This window comes from Carcharodon carcharias, chromosome 17, assembly GCF_017639515.1.
Source record: "Carcharodon carcharias isolate sCarCar2 chromosome 17, sCarCar2.pri, whole genome shotgun sequence".
Lineage (NCBI taxonomy): Eukaryota > Metazoa > Chordata > Chondrichthyes > Lamniformes > Lamnidae > Carcharodon > Carcharodon carcharias.
In genome coordinates, this window is record NC_054483.1 from 99,026,366 (window position 1) to 99,047,367 (window position 21,002).

At 42.5% G+C, this 21,002-nt stretch overlaps 1 protein-coding gene across 5 annotated transcripts in view; it reads left to right on the forward strand.

The window, feature by feature from the left end:
- Positions 1-21,002, forward strand: part of pcgf6 (polycomb group ring finger 6) — a 102,493-nt gene that overhangs the window by 33,514 nt on the left and 47,977 nt on the right. For all 5 annotated transcript variants that reach the window (XM_041209817.1, XM_041209819.1, XM_041209816.1 and 2 more), the window contains exons 7-8: positions 901-928; positions 9,447-9,545. In XM_041209817.1, the coding sequence (XP_041065751.1) occupies positions 901-928; positions 9,447-9,545 (127 nt within the window). The remainder of the gene's footprint in view (positions 1-900; positions 929-9,446; positions 9,546-21,002) is intronic.

Consider the following 21,002-nt stretch of genomic DNA (forward strand, 5'->3'; position numbering starts at 1 on the left):
GCAAATTGTGATGAGAATTATGAAGGACCCCAGAAGACATGGATAGATCTGCAAGGCGGACATATAGGGGACATGCAATTTAATGTGGTAAAATACAAAATCATTTTGAAAGCATGAATAGGGAAAAGAAATGTCCTTTAAGTAGTGAGAGGAAGTAGAGTAGCAGAGGGGTCTGGTGTACAGATATACAAGTACTAAAGAGACAATAGGTAAGGGTAAGTAGGGCAAACTGAATCCATGGCTTTATAACTAGAGGCATGGAAGGTAATCCAGCTATACTGAATTGAAGTGAAAACCAAAAATGCTGGAAATGCTCAGCAGGTCTGTAAAGAGAGAAACACAGTTAACATTTCAGTTAAGGACCTTTCTTTAGAACTGCTGTGTGGGGAGAGACTAGGGGAGGGTCATTAGACTGGGTGATTTATGGCAAAAAAACATTAGCACAAACCTGATAGGCCAGATGGCTTCTTTCTATGCTGTAATATTCTATGGTCCTGTGACCCAGACTGCTAAATAGGCAACAGTGCATTCAGGTTTAACATCCTACTGTTGATACCGCAACTAGGACCAATAAATATAGTCACTAATGAATCCAAAAGCGAAGTCATTTGTCCGCCTCTAATCCACAGGCTCTTAAAAATGTTTATAAAATAATTAAAAATCTCTCTATGAAATGGTCAGGTGATCTGTGGTTTACCAGTGATTCCTGCTTTGCCTCATCTACTCGTTCACTCTTTGCAGGTTTGTTGTTGACTCTTCACCTTGGTTTCTCAAAAAAACACTGTACCTAATGAAGGGTCCAAGTGAAACATGAGCCTGCTGTATGTTTCTGGAATCAAGCTGAGCTGGATCTCAGTCCTGGGCAACCACAAGCTAATGGTTGTTGTTTTGTTTTTGCAGAGCTGATCTTGGAGTTGGTGGCTATAAGGTAGGTGCATTGTAAACAGAGCTAAACTCATTGATCAAAATACTATTTAAGATAGGGTGGGGGTTGAAATCGTGGGGACGGGGTTTATATTGCTGGGATGGGGGTTTATATCACGGGGATAACAGATTTATATCGCGGTTAGGGGTTTATATCGCGGGGATAACAGATTTATATCGTGGTTAGGGGTTTATACCACAGAATCACACAGTGCAGAAGAGGCCCTTCGGCCCATCGAGTCTGTACCGACACGTGAGAAACACCTGACCTACCTACTTAATCCCATTTACCGGCACTTGACCCATAGCCTTGACCCATAGCCTCCACCATCCTCCCGGGCAGTGCATTCCAGACCGTCGCCACACTCTGGATAAAAAAGGTTTTCCTTATATCCCCCCTAAACTTCCTGCCCCTCACCTTGAACTTATGTCCCCTGGTGACTGACGCTTCAACTAAGGGGAACAGCTGCTTCCTATCCACCCTGTCCATGCCCCTCATCATCTTGAACACCCCGATCAGGTCGCCCCTCAGGCTTTTCTGCTCCAACGAAAACAACCCAAGTCTATCCAACCTCTCTTCATAGCTTAAATGTTTCATCCCAGGCAACATCCTGGTGAATCTCATCTGCACCCCCTCCAGTGCAATCACATCCTTCCTATAATGTGGCGACCAGAACTGCACGCAGTATTCCAGCTGTGGCCTCACCAAAGTTCTATACAACTCCAGCATGACCTCCCTACTTTTGTAACCTATGCCTCGATTGATAAAGGCAAGTATCCCATATGCCTTTTTCACCACCCCACTAACATGCCCCTCTGCCTTCAGAGATCTGTGGACACACACGCCAAGGTCCTTTTGTTCCTCAGAATCTCCTAGTGTCATGCCGTTCATTGAATACTTCCTTGTCAAATTACTCTTCCAAAGTGTATCACTTCACACTTTTCAGGGTTAAATTCCATCTGCCACTTATCTGCCCATATGGCTATCCCGTCTATATCTTCCTGTAGCCCAAGACACTCAGCCTCACTGTTAACCACCTGGCCAATCTTTGTGTCATCTGCACTTATTAATCCTACCCCACCACAGTCATCTATGTCGTTTATATAAATGACGAATAATAGGGTACCCAGCACAGATCCCTGTGGTACGGCACTGGACACTGGCTTCCAGTCACTAAAGCATCCTTCTGTCATCACCCTCTGTCTCCTACAACTAAGCCAATTTTGAATCCACCTTATCAAATTACCCTGAGTCCCATGTGCATTTGCCTTCTTTATAAGTCTCCCATGTGGGACCTTGTCAAAGGCTTTGCTCAAATCCATATAAACTATATCAACTACACTACCCTCATCTACACACCTGGTCACCTCCTCAAAAAATTCAATCAAATTTGTTAGGCATGACCTCCCTCTGACAAAGCCATGCTGACTATCAGTGATCAAACCTTGTCTCTCCAAGTGGAGATAGATTCTTTCCTTCAGGATTTTCTCCAATAGGTTCACTACCATTGACATGACTTTCACTGGTCTGTAGTTCCCTGGCTTATCTCTACAGCCCTTCTTAAATAGCGGAGCCACATTAGCTGTTCTCCAGTCCTCTGGCACCTCCCCTGTGGCCAGAGAGGAATTAAAAATTTGGGTCAGAGCCCCTATGATCTCCTCCCTTGCCTCCCTCAGTAGCCTGGGACACAGATCACCCAGATCTGGAGATTTGACCTCTTTTAAGCCTGCCAACACCTCCAATACCTTGTCACTCCCTATATCAATTTGCTCAAGAACCTCGCAGTCTCTCTCCCCAAGTTCGATATCTTCATCCTCATTCTCTTGGGTGAAGACAGATGTGGAGTACTCATTCAACATGGGATAGGAGGTTTATTTAGCCGTTAGGGGTTTATATTGCAGAGGGGCTGTATATCACGGGGATACCAGGTTTATATCACGGTTTGGTGTTTATATCGCGGGGAAAGGGGGTTTATATCGTGCAGATACGAGGTTTATGTTGCGGTTACAGTGTGGCAAGGTCATGGAGTGGTCCGTGCAGCCACATGGTCAATTCTTCATTTTATATATTTTGAAATTGCCAAATTCATCAATACAGTAGAGGTGACAGAATATCAGTTTATTCAGCAACGGAGAAGAACAACATTGCGATCTGTCCGTGTGATCTATTTGTGATGTGACACATCAGTACTTGTAATAATGCCTGAAACATCATAGGATTATTTTTCAAACTGCTCTTGCACCTCCTCTTTGTAATAATGCAGCTGCTGTCCTGTGAATCCAAGAATTTCTGGAAGAATTGAAACTCCCAAACAAATCATTTGCAAATGACATTGCCCATAAATTATGAACAAACTGGCACCTGCTGGTTCACTGCCTCTCCTCATCCCCTCCAGGCTGGTACACCCCCCCCCCCCCCCCCCCCCCCCCCCCCCCCCAACCCCCTCCAGGCGAGCTGTCTCTCTCTCCAGCCTCGTGATTTTTGCAATAACATTATTTGATTTTCAGGCTGTTGCTGGACAGCTATATTTATTGTAACCAGGAGCAGGAGAGGAATAGAATGATTTGATATAGAAGTGGGTCCTTCACAATGCCGAAGTCTGTTTGAATCAAGAAATGATGCTCAGTAATAATTATAAACTGACAGAAATGTTCAAAAGTAATAAGTGGAATTAGCAGCAAATCTCTGAACCCTGGCAAAGCTGCCAACATCAATTTTAAAAATTACAAAGGTGTACTGATAGACAAAGTAGAAACATGCTGGATTATCTGCAGCCTTTAGCTGTTGGCTTTCTGTGTACCAGCTGGGAACAAGGCCATGTTAGAAAAGGGTAGTATAGTAGTATGCAGAGAGTAGTAAACAGAGAGACTGCACTGTGAGCAAGTGGCAGGTATAAAGACTGAAGAGCAAGGGACCTAGTTTAGAAAAGGGCATTAGCAGTAGATAAGATGTTCCACAGAGCAACAACTGAGTGCTGGGCAGGGTGCACAAACATGCAGGATTGGTGCAGAATGCGGGGAAACATCCAAGTGGGATTGGTGCCAGTCAGGGCACTGTGTATATCCAGGTGGAACTGGTGCCAGTCAAGGCGCTGTGTATATCCATGTGGAACTGGTGCCAGTCAGGGTGCTGTGTGTATCCATGTGGGATTGGTGCCATACTGGGATGGCGGGGGGAGAGGAGGTTGTACATTTGCACGTGATTGGTGCTGCGTGGAGGGACAATGGGTGTTACTGCATGCAGGATTGGTACTAGAGAACGTGTACAAGTTTGGCCCTGTAAATATTCCCATTATAGAAGGATAGTGATCAATCACTAGTGAGTGATTGGCATTAGGGCATTTTAGGGCTTCAGGCCAAAACTGAGTGTTTGTGTGTTTTTTAACTTTTCTCCTCTCCCCCTGTAATGCTCGCTGTTTTCCCCCACCTCCACCTTTGCTTGCTCTCTGTTGCCTCTGTATGGTGGAAAACATGCCAACCCCTGCAGTACTTAACAAATGCCCAATCTTTGCAGTAACCTTGCCTATAAGCTGGTAAATATTCAACCATGAGAGGTCCTGGCCAAGACTGTTCCTGCCCTCACTACATGCCCCCATACACAGGAATAACTGGATACTGATCATGAGCTGGAATCATGGCTGAATGTTTGCCTTCATCACATCTCAACTAAAGGGCTCCGAGAGTAATAGTCCTAATTGTGCCTGAGATCAGTTAACTCAGCACAGCCTGGTGATTGGACTTGGTACCTTCAGGGAGTGTTCAGTTCAGTACCTCACTTGATAGAGCATGTACTCCCTGAGCCATGTGGATCTTCACCTGAACTATTTTAATAAAACCTCAATTTTTATTGAGTACATTTCAGTAAATGTTAAACTCTTGTTGCTTGTCTGAAGTCGCTCTTGAGTGTGAAAAATGTCTGGAGCAAGCCCTGCTTGTGATCAGCAGCTGGAGGTCTTCCTGCCTTTTCTTGCCCCCAACCCTACCCATCAGTATCCAGTGTCACTAATGGTAGCACTAACACCTTCACTGCCATCTGAGCTTCTCAGCTGAGGTAGCATAGGCCACACATCATTCCTTCAGAGTGACAGAGCCCCACAGTCCAGATTAGTTTTTCAGAAGCTGTCTGTCAATGCAATGAACGGGGGTGCAGTGATAAAATGGATTTCCATATTTCATCACTATTAATGGGTTGTGTCTATTTGGCTCTGGGATTTGGCAATGTGTACCTTCAGTATTTACTGAGTTTTACAAGTTGCAACTATCCAAGACTCAGTACCTGGTTGCTGTAAAACTATGGAGAGATTAATACTGAGACATGGATAAAAATGTAGTTGTATATTTGGGACTCTCTATTTTATAATTTGTCTTCAGATTTATTCAGAAACTGCAATAGATTAGGGTGTGTACTGCTGACTGTGCCAAAACATGACTGTTTATTCTGGTACCTAGGCAGCATGTTAAGCTGCTGGACTCACTAATTCATTGATTATGGCTTCATTCTGTAACGCAAAAAAGTGTCATTTCTTGTTTCATAAACACCTACCAAATGGATCCTTAATGGAAAGGATGAGTTATTGGAAGCGTATGAAGCTTGGACGCTCTTTGATAGGTTTAGGAAATCAGATGATCAGCCCATGGATTTTGATAAATGGTACAGGAGACTGCAGAGATATGAACTTGAACTTCCAGAATCGGTATTGGTATCTAAATTACTGGACTGTACTCGCATTTCCCATGTTGATAGTCTTTTAGTCCTAACAGGGGTTCAATTCTGGGGGAAAGAATTTCTCCTAGATCAAATGGCTGCTGCCCTTAAAAAAATTTCTGGGGAAACAGTCATTCTTGCCACTTTGTTAGCAAATGTGAACAACTGTGTGTAAAACAAGGGACAGAGGATACATTGGTGGCCGAATTTCACGGTCAACCAAATATTAGATGAAGATTCCAATACAAAGATGGGGTTAATGACAAGAGATCTGAAAATGGTCACAACCATAGCCAATTTGAGAGTTGGGACAAAAAGTGTGTCTAGGACGGTAATCATAGGCGTTTAAAACCAAAAAAATGCACGGGGAATGGTTAATCGGTGTTTTTGGTGTGACTCCCTGTATCATTACATGATGAACTGCCCACAGCGAAGGAATCGCATTTTTGAAGTGAACCACGAGACGGATTCACCTGAAGCTGAAATTGGTGATGGTGACTGCCATGATGGAATTATATTGATCACTGAGAAGTTGAATCCGGTGATGAGTATCTTGATGGTAGATTCCTTCAATTGTGCAGATCTGGACAGTGGTTGCACTTCTATGGTGTGCGGTATGGACTGGCTTGACTGCTATCTGGAGCATCTCTATAAGGCAGACCGGTGGAAGGTCAAGGAGTATGAAAGCTCTACCTGCTTCAGGTTCGGAGATGACAATACATTAACATCCTCCAAACGGGTGGTCCTCCCTTGTAAGATAGCAGGAATCAATCTGTTTATCAGTACTGATGTGGTTTCTAGCAAGATACCCCTATTTTTGAGTCCATCTGCGATGAAGAAAGCTCAGGTGACACTAGATATGAAAAATGACAGAGCAGTTGTGTTTGGAAAAAATGTGGATCTACATTTTACTCGGTCAGGCCATTACTGCTTGCCACTAAGGAACCCAGAGATTTCTCATCAAAAAGTTCATGAAGTTTTGTTAACTGCTGAGAATAAGAATTTGGTGGACAAAAAGAAGATAATTTGGAAATTACATAGACAGTTTGCACATCTGGAGCCACAGAAACTGAAGACTCTGCTTCGAGATGCGGGTATTAATATGACAATCATCTTGTTAAAACCAATTGGTAGTTAAACAGGTGATGGGCATTAATTATCCCAACTGAATAGAATAAAAAGGTACAGCTGGAACACTTTGTGTGGAATCTACTAGGAAGTTAATAACACTGAGGAGTTGTCTGAACAAGGGCAATTGGGGATGGGCAATAAATGCTGGCTGAGCCAGTGACACCCACATCCTATGAATAAATTTTTAAAAAGGATCATAATACAATCAGGCAGAGTCAACATGATTTAGTGAAAGGGAAATTGTGGTTGACAAATTTATTCAAATTCTTTGAGAATAATGTAACAAGCAGGGTGGATAAAGGTATACCAATAGATGTCGTGTATTTGGATTTCCAAAAGACATTCAATAAAGTTCCACATAAAAGATTGCTACCAAAGATAATAGTTCATGGTTTTAGCATTAGCATGGATAGAGGATTGGCTAACTAACAGGAAAGAGAGTCGGGGTGAATGGGTAATTGTCAAATTTCCAAACTATAACTTGTGGGGTACCACAGTGATCACTGCTGGGATTTCAACTATTTGCAATCTATATTTATGAATTGAATGAAGGATCAGATTGCATTGTAGCCAAATTTGCTTACGATACAGAGATAGGTAGGAAAGAATTATATGAGGAAGACATGAAGAGTCTGTAAAGGGATATAGATGGATTAGTGAGTGGGAAAAAATTTGGTAGATGGAGTATAATGTAGGAAAATCTGAGGTTATCCACTTTGGCAGAACGAATAGAAAAACAAAATATTTAAATGCAGAGAGACTACAGAGTGCTGTGTTACAAAGGAATCTGGATGTTCTTGTACATCAATCACAAAAAGATTGCATGCAGGTACAGCATTGGAGTAGGGTCAGAGAAGGCTCACTAGGTTAAGGCTGAAAACAGTGAGAGGAGCAGAGACATCGGAGACACAGTGACACTTAAAACAGTGAGAGACTTCGGAGACACAGCGAGGCTAAAAACAGTGAGAGTCTACAAAGGGATAGAGATAAGTTAAATGAGTGGGCAAAAAATTGGCAGATGGGGTATAATGTGGGAAAATGTGAATTCATCCACTTTGGCAGGAAGAATAGAAAAGCAGTATATTTAAATGGGGAAAGATTGTAAAACTCTGTTGTACAGAAGGATCTTGGTGTCCTGGTACTTGAATCACAAAAAATGAATATTCAGGTACTGCGTGATTAGGAAGGCAAATGGAATGTTGATGTTTATTGTAAGGGGAATGGAATATAAAAGTAAGGAAGTTTTGCTACAATTGTATAGGACATTGGTGCACCGACATCTGGAGTACTGTGTACAGTTTTGGTCTCCTCACTTGAGAAAGGATATAATATCATTTGAAGCAGTCCGGAGAAGGTTCACTCGACTGATACATGAGATGGGGGATTATCTTTTTAAGGAAAGTTGGACAAGTTGGGCCTGTACCCATTGGAGTTTAGAAGAATGAGTGGTGATCTAATTGAAACATATAAGATCCTTAGGAGACTTGACAGGGTGGATGCTGAGATGATGTTTTCTCTTGTGGGAGAGACTAGAACTAGGGGACATATTTAAAAATAAATGGTCTCCCATTTAAGACAGAGATGAGAATTTTTTCCGCTCCTGAGGTCCATTGGTCTATGGAATTCTTTTCCCCAGAGAACTGTGGAGGCTGGGTCCTTGAATACTTTTAAGGCTGAGTTTGATAAGTTCTTGATTGATTCTTGGTTGACAAGGGAATCGAAGGATATAGGGGTAGACAGGAAAGTGGAGTTGAGAGCACAATCAGATCAGCCATGATCTTATCACATGGTGGAGCAGGCTCAAGGGACTGAATGGTCTATTCCTGCTACGAATTGATAAAAAGAGGTTGATTCCTGGGATGAAGGGATTGTTTTTTTGAGGAAAAGTTGAGCAGTTGAACTTATACTCATTGGAGTTTAAAAGAATGAGAGATGATCCGAGTGGAATGTATAAGATTCTGAGGGAGATTGACCAGGTAGATGCTGAGAGGATGTTTCCCCTCATGGGAGAGTCTAGAACTATGGGGCACAGTTTCAGAATAAGGGGTCTACCATTTAAGATGGAGATGAAGAGGAATTTCTTCCCTGAGGGTTCGAAGTTCTCTTTCCCAGAGAGCAGTGGAGGCTGCATTATTGAATATATTCTAGGCTGAGTTCAACAGATTTTTGACCTACAAGGGAGTCAATCATTATGGGGGCAGGCATGAAACTGGAACTGAGGGCACAATTGCGTTATTGGGTTGCAGACCTAGCTGGAGGGGCAGAATGGCCTCCTCTTGATCCTGTTTCTTATGTTCTATCGTTTGATGTCTTGGATGTGTTTTATAAATATAATCAGATTTGACAATATGCTAGTGACATCTAGTGGCCATTATTTATAGATTTGAAACTGGGAATTTTGGATATTTTGTGTTACATTGATTTGAAAGTGAAAGTTATCTTGGATGATCAGCTTTGTATACACGTACAGCAGGCTCTGAATGTAAGTGCTAATCCATTTCTAGAGGGGCTAAGTAGCCCTTCACAGTGTACCACCTGCATAATCCTACTGGCAAATAGTGTGCTAATCCTGAAATGGAGGCTCCTGATACCCATTTTCATATCAACATAGGTAGGCCATTTTGCCCCTCAAACCTGTACCTTCTTTAAAAAACTCCTAGGTTGACTTTCTATGTTTTTCCTTCAGCCACTGCAGAAGAAGTACATCCGTGTGTCAGAGGAGGCAACTATTCGACATGTTGAAAAGTTCATAAGAAAGAAGCTGGAATTGGACCCAATCTGTCAGGTAGGCCAGATAAAGATTGGAAAACTGCCACAAACCTGAGTGCACATGGAAAGGGCCATCATTCTGTTGTACCTGGAGTGGAAAGTTGCAATTGCTGTGAGCCTCAGTGCCGCAAATAGGGAATGGGATAGCTTTTGTTAAAAGGTTCATTCTCAGGATATGGTCTTCACTGGCAAGGCCAGCTTTTATTGATTGTCCCTGAGGTGGTGGTGGTAAGCTGCCTTCTTGAATCACTGCAGTCCATGTGGTGAATGGTACTCTCACATGCTGCAAAGGAGGGAATTCCACCATTTTAATCCAGCTATTTTGGAGGAACAGAAATATTGTTCAAGTCACACACTGTTATGACTTGGGAGGGGAACTTGGAGGTGGTAACCTTTCCTCACAATTGCTGGCCTTCCTCTTCTTGGTGATAGAGAATGCAGATTAAGGAAGTGCTGTGAAAGAAACCTCTGAGTTGCTACAGTACTTCTTGTAGATGGTACACACTGCTGCCACTGTGTGCACCAGTGGTGGAGAAAGTGAATGTTTAAGGTAGTGAATGGAGTGATAATCAAGCAGGCTGCTTTGTCAAGCTCTTGAATGTTGTTGGAGCTGCAGTCATCCAGGCAAGTGGAGGTATTCTATCACACACTTCACTTGTGCCTTGTAGGTGATGGAGAGGTTTTAAGGACTCACGAGATGAAGTATTGCCTGGAGAATTTCCAGCCTCTGACCTGTTCTTGTAGCCACATGTATTTATGTGGCTGGTCCAGCTGGGTAACTGAGCAATGGATGTTAATAGTGGGGTATTTGGTGATGAAATGGCATTGAATGTTGAGGGAGGCGTTTAGACTCTCTTGGTGGAGATGGTCACTTCCCAGCACTTGTTTAATGCAAATGTAGCCAATTATCAGCCCAAGCCTAGATGTTGTCTAGGTCTTGCTGCTTGAGGACATGGACTACTTTATATAAGAACTTGTGAGTGAACTGAGCATTGTAATCATCAGTGAACTTCCCCACTTCTGACCTTATGATGGACGTAAGGTCATTGATGAAGTAGTTGAAAATGGTTAGGCCTAGGACACTGCCCTGGGGATCTCCTGTAATGATGTCTGTTACTCACAATAAGAGGTTGTGGTGGAAGAAGCAATCCAGGCAGGTTTGTTGGTTAAAGCTGGTTTATTTCCAAGACAGCTCCTCAGTACTACTAACTTCCTAGCAGCTTCCACAAAAAGTGTTCCAGCTGTACCTTTTTATTCTATTCAGTTGGGATAATTAATGCCCATCACCTGTTTAACTCCAATTGGTTTTAACAAGATGATTGCCTTATTAGCAATGTCCTGGGTCTGAAATGATTGGCCTCCAACAATGTCAGTGTGAAGATGGGTCTTCATCTCCACTAGGACTTAACCAATAGTGGACAGATGCATCTGTAACTGCTGGATTGGTGAGGACGAGGTCAAGTAGGTTTTTCCCTCTTGTTGTTTTCTTACCACCTACTGTAGGCACAATTTGACAGAAGCGTCCTTCAGGACTTGGCCAGCTCAGTCAGTGGTGGTAGTATTCCTGAACCATTCTTGGTGATGGGCATTGAAGTTCTTCAACAAGAATACATTCTGTGCCCTTGCTGCCCTCAGTGCTTCTTCCAATTAGTGTTTAACATGGTAGAGCACAGATTCATCATCTGTGGAGGGATGATAGGTGGTAATCAACTGGAGATTTACTTCCCCATGTTTGACCTGATGCCAGTGAGATGCCATGAGATTTCATGAGGCCCAGAGTCAATGTTGAGGCCTCGCTGGGCCACTCTGATTTTTCTGCATACCACTATTTTGCTACCTCTGGTTGGTTTGCCCTGCCAATGGGACAGTATATACCCAGGGATGATGATGAAGTAGTCTGGGACATTGTTTGTAAGGTATGATTCGATAATTATGACTATGTCAGACTGTTGCTTGACTGGGCTTTGGGACAGTTCTCCAAATTTTAACACAAGCCACCCCCCTCCCCCCCAAGACGTTAGTGAAGAGGACTTTGCAGGTCAACTGTGCTGAATGTTGTGTCCTGATTTGATGCCTACATTGCACCCAAGTGGTCTGTCTGTCCATCCATTTTTTTTTTTAGTCTTTGTAGTGGTTTGATACTGAGGGCAAGGAAAAGGGGAACGTTAGGACGGCAGAGAGAGAGAAACCCGAGCGTGATGTTGAGGTTAAAAAGAGGATGAAGAAACTGTAGGCTGGGGAATGGAGAAACCAGAGGTGGGAGGAGCTTTGATTCCACTAGAACATAATAGTAACTCAATAAAATTGTACTAGTAACTAATACTAATATTGGTAAACATTCAGATTACCCTCATAACAAACAATAGTACAGAAACTCATAGTTTATGCATAACTGGTCATAAAATGATAGAACACGGGCTAAGAAGGACTACGAGGAATACAAAGGCAAGTTTAGAATGCATATATGTAAATGCACAGTGTGGCAAATAAGGTTGGTAAGTTACAAGCAGAAATGGCTTGTAGTGACAATAATGATGTAGTGGCAATAACAGAAACATAGCTTAAAAGTGGTGAGGACTGGGTATTCACATAAAGATATAAAATGTTTAGAAAAGATAGAGAAGGAAAAATAAGTAGGTGGGGTGGTAACACTCATGCGCGAAGACATTTATAATGTTGCAAAGAGGGTATGCCCTTGGGGAAAGGACAGAATCCATCTAGTTAGATTTGAGAAGCAAAAAAGAGATGATCATGCTACTGTGGGTATTCTATAGGCATCCAAATAGTGAAGGAGATGGAGGAGCAAATCTGAAGGGAAATCACTGAGATGTGCAAGAATTATAGAGTGGTGTTACTGGGGGACTTTAATTACCCAAATATCAATTGGGATAATGTTAGAGTAGAGGGTAAGGAGGTGGAAGAATTTCTAAAATGTGTTCAGAACTTCCTTGATCAGTTTGTTCTTGGTCCAGCTAGGAAGGAGGCTGCTGGATCTCCTGCTGGGAAATGAGGTGAACCAAGCATCTGTGGGGGTAAGAATGATCATACTTGGGTAAGAATGATCATCATATTATAAAGTTTAGATTAGTAATGAAGAAGAGAAGGAACAATCTAAATTGGAAGAGAGCTAACTTCAATGAGATGAGAAGGGGTCTAGCCAGGATAAAATGGAACCAAAGGCTGACAGGAAAATCAGGAACAGGACAGTGGGTGAGCTTTAAGAAGGAGATATTTTAGGTACATTCCAGCAAGGGCAAAATGGAGGGGAGCAAAAGCTAGGGCTCCTTGGTTAATGAGGGAGATCGAGAATATGATGAAACATGAAAAAAGAGGGTATATGATGCATATCTTGTAATGGAGAACTAAGAAAAAGATTAAGAAAGGGAAAATAGAATATGAAAATTAACTACTGAGAAACATGAAAAGCACCATAAAAACTTCTATACGTATGTACAAAGGAAAAGATTAACAAAAAAAAAATGTGGGCCCATCACAAATGGAGCCAGGAGAATCCACAATAGAGAATAAGGAAATGGCAGAGAAACTAAACAAATACTTTTGTGCCTGTCTTCACGGAGGAAAATACTAAAACCTCCCAGAAATAATGGAGAATTAAGGCACTAGTGTAAAAGAGGAACTGCAAGATATTAATATCAGTAAAAAAAATAGTACTAGAGAAGTTAATGAGACATAAAGTAGATGAATCCCCTGGACCTGATGTTCTATATCCCAGAGTGTTGAGGGACAGTTGCAGAGATAGTGGATGCATTGGTGATCATCTTTCAAAATTCTATACATAAATACAAAATAGAAGCAGAAGTAGGCCATTAGGCCCCTCGAGCCTGCTCAGCCATTCAATAAGATCATGGCTGATCTATCTGTTTGTGTTTCAAATTCCACATTCCTATCTCCCCCCCAATAACCTTTGATTCCCTTGCCTAATAAGAATCAATCTACCTGTGCCTTAAAAATATTCTATGACCCCGCCTCCATCGCTTTCTGAGGCAGAGTTCCAAAGCCGCACAACCTTCTGAGAGAAGAAATTTCTCTACCCTAAAAGGGTGACCCCTAATTTTACAACAGTGCCTCCTAGTTCTGGACCGTGTCAATACCATTCAGAATCTTATATAATACAATCAAGTCACCCCTCTTTCTTCTAAACTCCAGTGAAAACAAGCCCAGTCTGTCTAATCTTCCCTCATAAGGCAACCTAGTCATTCCAGGTATCAATCTAGTAAACCTCCTCTGAACCGCCTCCAACACATTTCCACTCTTCCTTAAATAAGGAGACCAAAACTGCACACGCTATTCGAGATGTGGTCTCTCCAATGCTCTGTATAACTGAAACACAACATCTTTACTTTTATGTTCAATTCCTTTCGTAATAAAGGCTAGCATTCCATTAGCTTTCTTAATTCCTTGCTGTACATGCATACTAATTTTTTGTGACTCATGCACTAGAACAGCTAGATCCGTCTGCACCTTGGAGTTCTGCAGCCATTTCCGCTTAAGGAATACTTGCTTTTTTAATTCTTCCTGCCAAATGAACAACTTCACATTTTCCCACATTATACTCCGTCTGCCAGATTTTTGTCCACCCAATCAACCTATCAATATCCGTCTGCAACCCCCTTATGTCCTCTTCACAATATACTTTCCTACCGATCTTTGTGTCATCTGCAAATTTAGCCACCATGTCTTCACTCCCCTCATCTAAGTCATTGATGTAAATTGTAAAATGTTAAGGCCCCAACACAGACCCCTGTGGGACTCCACTCATCACATCCTGCCAATCAGACAAAGACCGTTTGACCCATTTATGCATACTCTCTGTTTTCTGCCAGCCAGCCAATTTTCTGTCCAGGCTAATATGTTACCCATGACACTATTAGCTTTTATTTTCCACAATAACCTTTGATGTGGCACCTTATCAACTGCCTTCTCAAAATCCAAGTACAGTATGTCTACAAGCTCCCCTCTGTCCACTGCGCATGTTACTCCTTCAAAGAACTCTAATCAATCAATTAAATATGATCTCCCTTTCATGAAGCCATGCTGGTTCTTAAGAAAGAACATAAGAAATAGGAACAGGAGTAGAACACTTGACCCCTTGAGCCTGCTCCACGATTCAACAAGATCATGGCTGACCTCCTTATGTTTCGATTTCCACATTCTCATAACCTTTGATCCCCTTGCCTAAGAAGAATCTATCTACCTCTGCCTTAAAAATATTCAGTGACCCTGCGTCCACCACCTTCTGAGGCATAGAGTTCCAAAGTTGCATAACCTCAGAGAAAAAGTTTCTCCTCATCACTGCCCTAAAAGGGCGACCACTAATTTTAAACAGTGCCCCCCTAGTTCTGGACTCATCCACAAGAGGAAATATCCTTTCGACGTCTACTTTGTCAAGGCCGTTCAGGATCTTGTATACGTCAATCAAATCACCCCTCACTCTTCTAAACTCCAGTGGAAATGAGCCCAGTCTATCCAATCTTTCCTCATAAGACAACCCACTCATTTCAGGTATCAATCTAGTAAACCTCCTTTGAACCGCCTCCAATGCATTTACATCCTTCCTTAAAGAAGGAAACCAAAACTGCACACAGCATTCGAGATGCAGTCTCACCAATGCCCTGTATAATCAAAACAAAACATCCTTACTTTTATGTTCAATCCCTCTCGTAATAAAGGCTGGCATTTCATTAACCTTCTTAATTACTTGCTGTACCTGCATACTAACTTTTTATGACTCGTACTAGAACATCTAAATTCCACTGCACCTCAGAATTATGCAGCCGTTCTTCTTTTAAATAATACTCTGCTTTTTTGTTCTTTCTGCCAAAGTGAACAACTTCACATTTTCCCACATTAAACTCCCTTTGCCAGATATTTGCCCACTCACTCAACCTATCTATATCCATCTGCAACCTCCTCATGTCCTCTTCACAAATATTTTCCTACCTATCTTTGTGTCATCTGCAAATTTAGCCACCATGTCTTCACTCCCCTCATCTAAGTCATTGATGTAAATCATAGAAAGTTGAGGCCCCAGTACAGACCCCTGTGGGACTCTACTCATTACATCCTGCCAATCCGAAAAAGACCCATTTATGCTTACTCTCTGCTTTCTGCTAGCCAGCCAATCTTCTGTCCATGCTAATATGTTACCCCTTGCACCATGCACTTTTATTTTCCATAATAATCTTTGATGTGGCACCTTATCAAATGTCTCCTGGAAATCCAAGTACTGTATGTCTACAGGTACCCCTTTATCCTTGCACATGTTACTCCTTCAAAAAAACTCCAATAAATTGGTTAAACATGATTTTCCTCTTACAAAACCATGCTGATGCTTCCCAATTGCCCTGAGTTTTTCTAAGTGCCCAGCTATAGCCTCTTTAATGATCGATTCCAACACCTTTCTCACGACAGATGTCAAGCTAACTAACCTATAGTTTCCTGTTTACTGCCTCCCTCCCTCTTGAATAGAGGGGTTATATTTGCTACTTTCCAGTCTGATGAATCTGGTGAATTTTGAAAAATTAACACCAACGCATCTATTACCTCATTAGCCACCTCTTTTAATACCCTAGGATGAAGTCCACCTGGACCCGGAGACTTGTCAGCCCTCAGCTCCATCACTTTGCTCAGTACCACTTCCCTAGTGATTGTTATTTCACCAAGTTCCCTTCTCCCTTCCACCTCCTGGTTTATAGCTATTACTGGAATGTTTTTTCTATCCTCTATAGTGAAGACAGAATCAAAATATTTGTTCATTTCATCCATCATTTCCTTATTATCTAATATTAACTCCTCATTCTCACTCTCTAGAGGACCAACACTCACTTTACCTACTCGTTTCCTGTTTAAATACCTGTAGAAACTCTTGCTATCCATTTTTATATTTCTAGCTAGCTTCCTCTCATACTCTACTTTCTTTCTCCTGATTAAACTTTTAGTCATTCCCTGCTGTTCTTTATATTCCGACCAGTCTTTTGACCTGCCACTCATCTTTGCGTAGTTATATGCTTTGTTCTTACGTTTGATGCTTTCCTTAACTTCTTCAGTTAACCATGGATGGTGGGACCCCCCTTTGGAAGTTTTCTTTATAGTAGGAATATATTTATTCTGAAATACCCCCTTAAATGGCACTGCTTCTCTATTGATCTATCTCCTAGCCTAGTATCCAAGTTCGCTTCAGCTAGCTCAAGTGTTCATCCTCACATAGTCGCCCTTATTTAAGTTTAAAATACTCGTCTTAGACCCACTCTTTTCCCTTTCAAGCTGGATATAAAATTCCATCATATTGTGGTCACTGCTACCTTGGGATGCTTTTATCTGAGGTCATTAATTAATCCTGTCACATTACACAATACCAAATCTAATATAACCTGCTCTCTGGTTGGATCCAGTACGTGCTGCTCGAAGAAACTCTCTCGAAAGCATTCTTTTAACTCCTCATCCAGGCTACTACTGCCTACCTGATGTTTCCAGTTTATATGTAGATTAAAATCAGCCATGATTATTGCCATCACTTCATCTCAAGCACCCAATATTTCGTCTTGTATACTTTGTCCTATATTGTGGTTACTGTTGGGGGGGCCTGTAGACCACTCCCACTAGTGACTTCTTTCCTCTATTATTCCTCATTTCCACCCAAACTGACTCTACATCCCAATAGACACATAGACGTTTACAGCACAGAAGGAGGCCATGCGGCCCTTCATGTCCACGCTGGTCAACCAAGATCTGACTGCACTAATATGATTTTCCAGCGCTTCACCCTGGTGGCTATGGCAACACAAGTGAATATCTAAATACTTCTTAAATGTTACGAGAGTTTCTGACTCAACCACCCTTTCAGGCATTGAGTTCCAGACTCTAACCACCCTCTGGGTGAAACGATTTCACCTCAACTCCCCTCTTATCCTTCTACCTCATATCTTAAATCTGTGCCCCCTGGTTATTGACCCCTCTACTAATAGAAAAAGTGCCTTCCTATCCACCCTATCTATGCCCCTCATAATTTTATACTCCTCTATCAGGTCCCCTCTCAACCTTCATTGCTCCAAGGAAAACAACTCCAGCCTATCCAATCTTTCCTCATAGCTCAGACTCTCCAGTCCAGGCAGCATCCTGGTAAATCTCCTCTGCACCCTCTCCAGTGCAACCGCATCCTTCCTATATTGTGGTGACCAGAACTGTACACAGTACACCAGTTGTGGTCTAACCAGCATTTTATACAGTTCCAGCATAACCTCCCTGCTCTTGTACTCTATGCCTTGGCTAATAAAGGGGAGCACTGAGCCATGCAGAACCCCACTGGAAACAGACTTGCAGACACAGAAGCATCCTCCTACCATCACCCTCTGCCTCTCAGCCAATTTTGGATCCAACATGCCATTTTGCCTTGGATCCCATGGGCTCTTACTTTCTTGACCAATCTGCCATGAGGGACCTTATCAAAAGCCTTGCTAAAGTCCATGTAGACCACATCAAACACATTACCCTCATCAACACCCCTAGTTACCTCTTCAAAAAATTCAATCAAATCATACATGACCTTCCCTTAACAAATCCATGCCGACTATTCCTGATTAGATATATTCTCTCCCTCAGAATTCTTTCTAGTAATTTCCCCACCACCGAGGTTAGGTTGACTGGCCTGTAATTTCCTAGTCTATCCCTTCCTCCCTTTTTTAATAATGGGACAACGTTAGCAGTCCTCCAGTCCTTTGGTACCTCACCTGTGACCAGAAGGGATTTGAAAATTACCTCCAGGGCCCCTGATATTTCTTCCCTTGCCTCCCTCAACAGCCTGAGATACATCTCATCTGGGACTGCCAATTTATCCACCTTTAATGCTGCTAAACCTGCTAGTACCTCGTCTGTCTCTGTTAATTTCCTTTAATATTTCACAGTGCTCCACCCTGATGCCTGTACCTGCTTTGTCCTTTTCCATTGTGAAGACTGACGCAAAGTATTCATTGAGGACTGAACCCACATCTTCTGGGTCAACACGCACATTAACTCAAAAACAGAATTACCTGGAAAAACTCAGCAGGTCTGGCAGCATTGGCAAAGAAGAAAAGAGTTGACGTTTCGAGTCCTCATGACCCTTCAGCAGAACTGGGTGAATCCAAGGAGAGGGGTGAAATATAAGCTGGTTTAAGGTGGGGGGGAGGCGGTGGCGTTGTAGGGACAAGCAAGCAGTGATAGGAGCAGATAATCAAAAGATGTCACAGACAAAAGAACACAGAGGTATTGAAGTTGGTGATATTATCTAAACGAATGTGCTAATTAATGGATGGTAGGGCACTCAAGGTTTGGCTCTAGTGGGGGTGGGGGGGCATAAAAGATTTAAAAATAATGGAAATAGGTTGGAAAAGAAAAATCTATATAAATTATTGGAAAAAACAAAAGGAAGGGGGAAGAAACAGAAAGGGGGTGGGGATGGAGGAGGGAGGTCAAGATCTAAAGTTGTTTTCCCCTCTTATTTTGTCTCTACTCTTTGATTTTTTTTTAATTCATTCATGGGATGTGGGTGTCGCTGGCTAGGCCAGCATTTATTACCCATCCCTAATTGCCCCTGCTCAGAGGGCATTTTAAGAGTCAACCATATTGCTGTGGTCTGGAGCCACATGTCGGCCAGACCAGGTAAGGACAACAGATTTCCTTCCCTAAAGGACATTAGTGGACCAGATTGGTTTTTTTGACAACATTCAACAATAGTTTCCTGGTTATCATTAGACTTTTAACTCCAGATTCTTATTGAGTTCAAATTCCACCGTCTGCTGTGGCGGGATTCGAACCCAAGACCCAGAGCATTACCCTGAGTTTCTGGATTACTAGACCAGTGACAATACCACTATGTCATCACTTCCCCAGACCTTTCCACATTTGATCACTTGCCCCTGCTATTTAGTTTAAAACCCTTTCTACTTTCCAAGTTACACAGTTCGCAAGAACACTGGTCCCAGCCTGGTTCAGGTGTAGACTGTCCCAATGGTACAGCCCCTGCTTTTCCCAGCATTCATGCTGGTGCCCCACAAACCAGAACCCACTTCTCCCACATCAGTCTTTGAGCCATGTATTCATCTCTCCAATTTTATGTACTCTATGCCAATTTGCATGTGGCTCAGGTAATAATCCAGAGATTGTAACTTTTGAGGTTCTACTTTTCAATTTAGTGCCTAGCTCCTCATACTCTCTCTGCAGAACCTCTTCCCTAGTTCTGTCTATGTTGTTGGTATCTACATGGGCCACAACAACTGGATCCTCCCCCTCCCACTGCAAGTTCCTCTCCATCCCTGAGCAGATGTCTCAAACCCTGAAACCGGGCAGGCAACACAGCCATCTGGACTCTTGCTCTTTGCTCCAGAGAACAGTGTCTATCCCCCTCACTATACTGTCCCCTATTACCACCAAGTTCTATTTTGCTCACACCACTTGCACATGGTCAGTTTGATCATCCAGCCTGTAGCCCGTGCTCTCATCCAAACAAGCTGAGAGAATCTCAGACCTATTGGATAATTGCAGAGGCTCACTCTCCTGCACTCTGGGTCCCCTTACCTGCCTCATTTGCAGTCACACCCTCTGTTCCTGACCACTGACCGAATCAGAAGACCCTACCCTAAGTGGTGTGACTGCCTCCTGGTACAAAGCATCCAGGTAGCTTTCCCACTCCCTGATGTGTTGCAGAGTCTGGAGCCCAGCCTCCAGCTCAATGATTCTGAGTCTTGTCGTCCAAAAGTACCCACATTCCACAGCTGCAACATAACACCTGTCGTGCCATTGTTACTTATGTTATTTAGTTAATTTAATTACTCACTTAATTAACTTATTATTATGTATACCACCCTCTTTCCCCTGTGCACCAAATTTCCATGCGAACCTAATTCGCTACTCACTTGGTCTCCATCTCACTCGGGCGTAACCACCTACCTCCTTGCGTGCCCCTTACTGATCTGGAATGGTTCCTACAGATTGGAAGGTGGTAAATGTAACTCCACTATTTAAGAAAGGAGTGGAGAGAAAACGGGGAACCACAGACCTATTAGCTTGACATCAGTAGTTGGGAAAATGTTCGAATCTATAATAAAGGATGTCATAACAGGAGACGTAAAAAATAATGGTAGAACTGGGCAGAGTCAACATGGATTTATAAAAGGGAAATCATATTTATCAAACATGTTGGAGTTTTTTGAGGATATATGTAGCAGAATAGATAAGGGGGAATCAGTGGATGTGGTATATTTAGATTTTCAGAAAACTTTTGATAAGGTCCCACTCAAGAAGTTAGTAAACAAAATTAGAACACATGGGTTCGGTGGGGGGAAATATACTGGCATGGATTAGGAACTGAATAACGGACAGAAAACAAAGAGCAGAGATATATAGATCATTTTCAGGTCTCAGGCTGTGACTAGTGGGGTACTACAAGGATCAGAGCTTGGGTCCCAGCTCTTCACAA